This window comes from Pelmatolapia mariae, linkage group LG7 (assembly GCF_036321145.2).
Source record: "Pelmatolapia mariae isolate MD_Pm_ZW linkage group LG7, Pm_UMD_F_2, whole genome shotgun sequence".
Taxonomy (NCBI): domain Eukaryota; kingdom Metazoa; phylum Chordata; class Actinopteri; order Cichliformes; family Cichlidae; genus Pelmatolapia; species Pelmatolapia mariae.
This window is the reverse complement of record NC_086233.1, coordinates 31783420-31792702: the sequence shown is the minus strand read 5'-3', so window position 1 is coordinate 31792702 and position 9283 is coordinate 31783420. Positions and strand designations below refer to the sequence as shown.

Sequence of the window (9283 nt, the reverse complement as noted above, 5' to 3'; positions counted from 1 at the left end):
ACTCTCATATAAATGTACATAAAGGAAAAAAAAAGAAAGAAGAAAATACTGGCAACCGCCAGCCTCCTGGTAGACACATCTATGGTATTGATTTCAAAATCCTACGTCACCTTGTTCTGAAGTTTCTCGTATTAACAGTGTTGGGTTTATCTTGGCACAAACCCCGCTGGAACGCGAGACCAACAACTGCACGACAAACAAGGCAAGAAGGCGCTCTCCATGTTTGTGGCTCGCGAGGGAAGTCAGCCAAAGTTGAGGAAAAGATTCCTTCACCTGAACTCAACCAACTTCAACTGATTCCTTCGCTAGAGCCCTTTTTATTGTCAGCAAGCAATCATTCATGAATATGCAATTACAAATACACGTGACATTCTTAAGCAGGCATATCTGAACAACATCAGTGTCTGTATTCTGTGTGTGTGGGTGTGTGTAGGTGCATGTGTGTGTGTGTGTTTCCAGCCATACTATACATAGACATTCGACCTTTCAATGAACTTAAACTGTGTGTATGCTCATCTCATCCTCTCATCTCATGGTACACAATTGCACAGAGAATCTTATCAGACCTAATAAGGATATGATTTTTATCAGCACACAGATGATTATATGTTTCTAAGCACAAATGACAATATAGAAAATATCACCCTTACAAACAGGACTTTCAGAAAACATGACCTCTGACCTTTAAGTTGAGGTCACTAAGATTCGAACTCGTCCGAGACTTTTAGTAAATACACTTATGGCATCAATTTGAAGGTGATGCGTCACCTTCTTCTCGAGTTATCACATTCACAAACTTGAATGGGTGCCCATGGTGGGAGTCCTTCATCAAATCACCTCTTCAATAAGCTCTGACATGAAGTGACATTATTTTGCAGCATTAGATTAATAATATACATTATAAATAAAATATATCAATTAAATTGTATTAATATTGAAATGTGTCAGATATATATAGTAAACATATATTTTATATATATATATTTAAAAGAAATTTATAAAAATAAAAGCTTGTTTTTTTTCCTTTTTTCTTTCCACAGGCCAGTAACACTGAGTCACTGACCTGGGACTGTTAGGCTGGAGGCTGAATTATCCTAAACATTAACTATTAACATTAATTATTAACATCTACACTATCAGAGTGTCTGTTTGTGCAGCAGGAAACGAGGCCTCAAACCTCAGTTCTGAGAATGGTGATATGCTCACTATTCTTCATTGCAGCCACCACATGCTCCTTTAAAGGTTACAGACACACACAGTAACTCATTCACTAGCACATTTAAACACACAGACACACATGGAGGTGCACAAAACACACACATAAACACACTACCTCATCCAGGAGAAACAATACTGTCATAACTTTTTTTTTTTTGTTGCGTAACAAAGACTTCCAAGAAGACCGAGTAAAGGCTATTTTATATTATGCCTGATTTTTGTTTGACATTGCTGTACTATTTATTGCTGCATCTGATTTCAATATCGCATGAATACAATGAAAGGGTTTATTTGTTAGTTACGTTTTAAGCTATTAAAAGCACTGCAATTTCTAGAATTGAACTGTCTGAGCAGTTCCTTTTAAAGAACCTATTAAAGGAAAGAAGTATTTTTTAATCAGATTACTCAACCAGACATAAGACATAATAAAATAATGTGATGCATATTCAAGATTGTCACTTAGCAGCATTACTAATGTATCAACAGTCATTAAGAAGATGAGAAATTACAATTAGTAAAGTTTCAACAGAGCCACTTAGATTGTCCCCAAAATGCAAGTTTTTCTCACAGGTCACACTGGTGAACATAAAGTCATTCAAAAATGTGTTTAAGCTAAATACAGCAGCATTTTATCTGCTCCATGTACAACTACTTAACTACATTACAAGTGAAACCAAATGGAAAAAAGTGAATATCTGACCACCCACTACCTGAAATGGAAAATACACATAGTTTATTTTGTTTTCCATTCCTTTTTTTTGTTGACATGCAGACATTTGCTGTGGCTATCTTGAAATGCAAGTTTGTTTTTCCTGTCAGAGAGTTGAAAGAAGGAGAATTATCTGTCCTTCATCTGTTCTTCTGTCCCATTTATCAGCCTTTTTGGCATTGCATAGATTCAATCTGCTGTGCCAACAACATGCAAGCTTGCTAAAAGCAGAAGCAGCAGCAGCGCACACTTTCTGTTAAAATGCTTACAAAGCTGATCAAGTTTTCCCACACGCTGCCGAAAAACATCAAACACAAAAATCTTAAAAGTCACCCTGAAACCTTACCTTAATGGAAAGTGCATAGAGGTGGTTGAGCATGACATGGTTGGGTTCTGGGAGCAGTGCAGGGTCACACTGAAACAATGACAAACAAAACAACATCACTTAAAATAAATGATCTGTATTATTTATTCTTGTGGATGCATTTTTTTTTTTTTTTCACAATTTTGTTGTACGTGTACAATGACAATAAAGGGCTATTCTATTTTTATGAAATGCTGGCAGGGGAAAGTGGGAATAAGCCAAATTCATCTCAGATTACAGCTACTTACAGAAATCCCAGTGTCTTTGTTAAGGATGACCTGTAGAAGGTGAGGTGGAAGAATGGGTGGAGATTTTAACTTCTCTTCCTGTTTAGGGACATAAGCATCCTGATGATATGGCCCAGGAGGAGAGCTAGAAAGGTCTGAGGGGGAAAAAAAAAAGGGGGAAACAGTATGACAAGAACATTAAATTATTTTCAAACCTATAGATTTTAACAGCAATGTTGAAATCCATTAAAAAAGGCAGGAACAAAAAAGTTGGTCTTTAAAATGAATGAAGATTCTTTTTGAACACTTTTATACCCCTGCTTTCCAGACATGTAGTCTGGATCAGTAAATGTAAAAGAAAGCACAGATAAACAGTGGCTGTCAGCACTCACCTGACATGTCAGAGCATTTCTGCGAATCCACCATTAGCGCATCAAAAACCTCAAAGTCAGTCTTCTTTACCTGAATGATATTGTTGACTGTGCCTAGCTGACTGGTTACAACAGGCTGTTAGGAAACAGGAGACAATAAAACTCACAAATAAAGCTCAAAAGTATAGACCAAAAAGACATAATTTATATAATAGCAGGCCACTGTTTGCTTTAACAAGCATCATGATGTGAAGCAAACCACTTGAGCCTCTTAAACTAATGTCCACTCGTGACTACTCTACCTCTAGTCACGCCCCTCCACTGCACCATTTGTCCTGTTTACCATATGTGTGTGCTAATATTTTATACACTTGTTACTATATTTCTGAAGAGAGAAAAAAAGATGTTTATTGTTAAAGCATGACATCAGATAAGGTGACTCAGATAAATGCCTGCAGTCAGTCATGAAGCCAGCTCATCATAACCTACACTAGTGGCCTTAATACACCCACAAGTTATTACTCATAATGTAATGATAATATTACTGCATCAGTGAATATATGCTTTTGTCTACCCAGACTTTACAGGAATGGCAGAGCTGCAGTGCCTTTAAAAACTGAAACTGCTGCAGATTTTGTGTTGAGGTCTAGGTAAGTAAAGTAAAGTAACGCTTGTTTGACAACAGGTCATAAATGACTGTGAGAGTAACGGCTTACCTCAGCTGGGTCGTGGGTCCACTGACCATCCACGTAAAATTTGTACTGATGCTCCCCCTCAGGTAGATCGACAATTGCCACAAAGGTGTTCTGACTTTGATAGATCACAAACAAAAGAAAAGAAAACATTTGGCACACAGGTAAGTTAAACCAGCCATTTACAAAGAAGAAGAAATCACATGTACCTACAATACATAGATTTGCCTTCTTGGCTTGTTCTACTAAACCTTTCTCATATGCAAATAGAAATAAATGAAATCTGTTAAAACTCGAGTTTAAATCTCAAAAGATAAACAGCCAGAAATTCAACCTGAAAAACATGTTCAGATTTATAACATGCTTTCACCTTCTAATAAGGGGAATTTTGTTGGCCCAGTTGTTGAAGGATCCAGAGAGGTAGACCTCCTTTCCATCTCCTTTCCAGCGAAAGACTGTCGGTCGTTCCAGAGTTGGTGCTTTGTCATCTGATTCTAAGTCTTGCTGCCAAGCAAGGAACTCCTCTTTCTCTAAGGGTGCCTTAAATGCATATCATACACAAGAATGTTGTTTATCAACAAGAATTAGAGTTTAAAGAAATCTACAGGGCCAAGAAGGCTATAAATTCTACCTGATATGCGCCTCTGAGAGAGCAGCCCAATTTACCTTTATGTCCTCTCCGTGAAAAATATCAGCATCCTCCGGGCTATCCATGAGGATTTTTGGCCTCTCGCCCTCTTTGATACCTCGGCTGTCCCTCCGCTGAGCCTTCTCTCCGTGGCCCATTGCAGCCCTCTCACTGCTTGTATTCCCCATGGCTTTGTCTTCTTGCAGGCTGTTACAAGGTCACTGCAAGTAGAGTTGATTCAGCTGTGTAAAGAAAGCCGTAAAGTGACTACATAACACCTTACAGATTTATTTATAACTGCTAAAGGCTTACTGGTTAAAATGTTGCTTTTTAGGCCTGCAACTCTCAAAAGAGACATTTTTAGGTACCAATGCTATTTATAGTGACTTCTGCAGTAGAACAAGCTGAATCATGTGAGCAGACTACAACTTTTCCATTTCTAAGTGTATCACACTGAACAACTATGAGTTCCTTTATTGACTCCAAAACAATCCCCGGGACGTTAACACTAGATATCTTGTATATGTTTCAGTGTCAACTGTCTTGTTATGTTAGTTTAAATGTGATCCTAATAAAACACGTCTTTCAGCATGATACCTAATTCCTCTAAAGGATCGGTGTATTTGTTTGAGTATACCATGCTCTCTGGAATACATTTACATTACTGCAGGTCATTTATAGGCCTATAAATATAACGCTGTTCCTTACATTTTCAGCTTACACTCAGTTATTTGCAATATGAAAATACAATTACAGAATAAAAACAATTTTCTAGCCAACACTCTGAACACACTTTGTTGTTCTTTTACTTATAGAACAATATCATGGAATCTGCACTGCCTGCTGTGTCAGTACACACAAGTAAAGGTAAGACAACCTTTTTAAAAGAACAGCAGAAACCATATTTACAGTAATGGATTACTTATTATTGACCTCATAATGTTATACAATGAAATAAAACTCTACCTGAAACACTCCCACAAGTGACACTGGAGGTTTTAAAGTCAAATGATGTTTTACTGATTTACTGTTATGATATCTGCCAGTTTATTTTACTTTAGGAAAAGTATGAAACTGTATTTGGAAATACCACTGAATGGGAGTGTTACTGGAATATTCTAGTACCGTGCAACATGAAAACATTCTTATTTCAGTTTCCTTAGAATAACTTGGCTATTTTTGATTATATGATGATATTTATGGAAGACGATGTCAAACAGGTGTGTACATGTATGCGCAGCGTGTTTAGCTCTTATCAACACTGTGTTTACATACTAGCATCAAAGGCTGTGACATGCCTGCGGTTATGTTAGCTCATCTTAACGTCTAAGCTCCATTCCAACTTCCTGTGGCCTCATACTCTAAATTATACCAAATAAACACGAGGCTGTTGTAAGACACATGAAACAGAAGCTATGAATTATAGCGTTACTAAAGCTAACATTGGGTAACCTACTAGCATATGCAGCCCAAACCTGCTACCTGCTTCGACTTAAAAGGTGACACCAACTAATGAATACAAACACCGACAAGAAACGTAGGGTTGTTTTGTTTACCTGAGAAACGTTTGCCGTCGTAGATATCGATGTCGACCTGTCAGCTACCTTCCATCCCACACGAAAACAAAAACATTTGATCCTTCTAGCAGAATCCGGCCCCTGTTGCGCATGCGCACATCATCAAAATGCAAAATATTAATGCACCCTGACCTCGTGAAAAGCAAAATATTATCCATCACTACTACCGTCGTTTATTGTCTCATAAACTGCTCGTATCCATAATAAATCTTTTGGTTTAATGTTCGACTATTATAACATTTTACAGTTTAATTCTCTATAATGACAGACGTAATGTCACGTACTCACCACTAGATGGAAGAGTGGGTCAAGTAGCCTGCAATGTGGGTCAGTACAATGGATATAGAGTTGTGTTTAATGAGCCAATAGAAGCATGAGACTTTTTTTTTCTTTAATGCAGTTTAATGCAAATGTGCAACATTTGCTATATTTAAAATGCACATAGCAATCCTTCAAATCCATCGAAAAACACTTCTTTCAGCTTTGATGATCCGCAGACTACCTGCCTCCAACTTGACCTATCCCTGGCATCCTTTGATACGACAACCCTCTGCATAGTCACCTTCACTACATCCATGAATCTTCTCTGTGGTCTTCCTCTTTTCCGCTGGCTTGGCAGCTGCATATTTAACATCATTTGCCTATTATATTCTCATATCCCTCCTGTGCACATATCCAAACACAGACTAACCCTGAGCTGTACTCATTTCTAATCCTTTCCATTCTGGTCACTCCAAATGGAAATCTTATCATCTTCAACTCTGCCAAGTCCAGCTTTGCCTCCTGTCTTTTTGTCAGTGTCATAATCTCCAATCCATACATAAACATAAATATAGATGCAGATACTGATAGAATATTGTAATAGGTCTAAATATGATATGCTTATACATTGTGTTTCATACCACCAGTTAGGCTAATGATGTCTTGCAGCCAGTGACAGTGCTTTGGGCAAAATTTAGACTGCTGGTATAACAAAAACACAGCAGCTTTATCCTATCCCTGATATTTATTATGAATGTGTTCCTTGGTATAATTGCCTTTAACACATTTCACAAATGTAATATGAGGAATCAGATCCAGCTGTGAGAATGCCTAATACGGTCACCTAAATAATTGCTTGAATTCAAAGCCATGCTTCTGTGATGATTAAAATATCAACGCCCTGTAGAGATAAAGAGATAGAGACGAAGCAGCAAATCACCAGTCCTTGTAAGGCAGCCCGATCTAACTGTTGGACAGTGTGAAAACTCATTAGGCTGCTGTGGTGGCAAGCACCCTGAGCAGTACTGTGGTGTCTGTGTGCCTGGTAATAAAAGAAAAAGCAGGGAAAGAGAAGGTGCAATTAATAACATCAAAAGTATTCAGATTTAGCTTCAGTAAAGTGCATTTATTATAAGTCATACAGTAACAGCACACTGTGTTGCTACTTGTAACACAGCAAATGGATTGTCATTATTTTTATTAACTACACATTTTTATGTTCTGTTACTTCTGCAATACAAGTGGAACATTTAACAGCAAATGCAATACTTTTTGCTATTAGTGTTCGCTCCCTGTCTGTTGTTATTGCACCTCATGGGGTACATTTCTGTTACAGTATCTCCTGTTAGTAGTCACACAAAACTGCAGCAAAAGCTTTTTTTAATGTCCAGTAGAGATGTTTGAGCTGAGGGGAGGTGGGATTTCGCTGGACCGTTTTAAAAGAGAAGAATTTACATTTTCACAAGGCCCTGTTATCTGTGCATGTTACAGCAGGCACAGCCCCAAATTACATCCATGGCCAGCCACACTTGACTGCATCACACAGATGTCGATCCACATGGGGTGTTCAATTACAGAGATTTAATTTTTCCCTTCACAGCTTATGCCTTGTTATAGCCAGCTTTTGTTGTTTTTTTCTTCAGCTTTATTTTTTAGAGATGCCAAAACAAAACAAAAAAAAAGCATGAGCCAAAATTTTAAATGCATATTTTTGTGCAGTGGACAAATGCAACACTTTCACTGAGTACATTGAATCAAATTAGCTCAAGAGGAAAAAAAGAAAAGAAAAATTAAAAAAGAGCAATGGCTGTACTTCCTGGAACCAGACGACTGTAATTGGCTCATGTCAGTTGCAGAGACTGAGTTGGCTCCAAGGAAAAAGTTGGCTGTGCTGGTGGAAGTGGGATGTGAATTATTTGCTTACATGCGGAGGATGATCTAAAAATGGCATTGGAGAAATAGAGTTGGATGGCAAGTATCCCCACTGAGGTCTTGTCTTGTTTTTCAGTGAGACTGGAGTGTCTTGTGTCTGTATTCCCATGTATGCAGATGACCTTCAAATCAAACTCTACGATAGGGCATTGCCACTGACACTCATTATCACCAGAAAAATTAAACCTAATAGTTGCCAATCTGGAACTCACTGCCTATTTAGAAATCCTGCATTGGCACTCAAACCAGTCTGTGAACTCCATGAAGAAACTGTGCGCTGACATTTTACTGCAGCTCTCCTCTGGCTCTGCCTCCCCAGAGCTATGACCGCACTGCCACACTTGTTTACCATTACTCATCCCTGCTGAGTGAAGCCATCACACAACAGCAGCCGTCCGCATCACAGCACCTCTGCCAGCAGCTGGCCCTGTTACACTCCCTGTAGGACACGCCAGATAACCTTTGTACAGAGCTCCTCTGGATCACACATGGGGAGAGATGACTCAAAAGAAAAAAAAACCTAAAAACGGTTGTTTCTTTGATACTCTTACAGGCTCACATCTGTGCATAACACATTTGGCACACTTGTAGACTAGTAAGCAAAGACTACTTTTATTAAAGCACTAACATTCAAACATGATGGCATAGAATCATCTCACTATCATTAACTGAAAGGTAAAGCTCTGTTCCAACAACATTATTTGTTTTCTGTTGAAGATGTACTTTAAAAAAAAACAGATCATAAATACAGTATAGAGGTTACTGGGGACACTGAAATCAAACAAAAGTCAACTGTGCAGTTGCTGGAGGCAGTTAGGAACAAATTAATGCACCATCAAAATGTATTTATTTATTTATGGAAGCAAAATTTGGAAGTGACGATAGTTCCCATGCTTATGACAACAGAGCCCTTCACATGTAATTCACTGACTTTTTTCATAATGCACTTAGGAACATGCCATGGTTTATCTACTGTAGACAGAATTGGATTACTGGTTATTTTTATTGATTGAAACTATAACAAAAATGGAAAATACAAAAAAAAAAAAAACCCCAGTCATCTCCCTATAAAACAGAACAGTTTGGATTTCTAAGATGTAATAGCTTAGTTTGCATGTTTTACATTCTTGGGTTAATTGATTGGTAAATTGGCCATGCATCCTGTCATCATTTGTTTTGGTCTAAGAAAAGCTTAACTTGACTGACAATGGGTGAAAAGCAAGATAGTCCCTGAACAGGCAGCAGGGCAGACCACTACAATGCACACTTTTATTTATTTATACTTCTTCTGCTTCTACTCAATA

At 38.0% G+C, this 9283-nt stretch overlaps 1 protein-coding gene across 3 annotated transcripts in view; it reads right to left on the bottom strand.

The window, feature by feature from the left end:
* The window catches only part of prkab1a (protein kinase, AMP-activated, beta 1 non-catalytic subunit, a), an 8685-nt gene extending 2810 nt beyond the window's left edge, over window positions 1-5875 (bottom strand). The window contains exons 1-8 of one of the 3 annotated variants that reach the window (XM_063478835.1): window positions 5766-5875; window positions 4248-4451; window positions 3952-4121; window positions 3606-3699; window positions 2911-3025; window positions 2540-2673; window positions 2274-2342; window positions 1971-2030 (exon numbers count right to left, since the gene is read on the bottom strand). In XM_063478835.1, the coding sequence (XP_063334905.1) occupies window positions 2004-2030; window positions 2274-2342; window positions 2540-2673; window positions 2911-3025; window positions 3606-3699; window positions 3952-4121; window positions 4248-4397 (759 nt within the window). In that variant the 5' untranslated portion in view covers window positions 4398-4451; window positions 5766-5875 and the 3' untranslated portion in view covers window positions 1971-2003. Of the gene's footprint in view, window positions 1-1970; window positions 2031-2273; window positions 2343-2539; window positions 2674-2910; window positions 3026-3605; window positions 3700-3951; window positions 4122-4247; window positions 4452-5765 lie in introns of those variants that run through there. The other 2 variants (XM_063478833.1, XM_063478834.1) reach the window with 2 other exon arrangements.
* Window positions 5876-9283: the final 3408 nt, after the last annotated feature.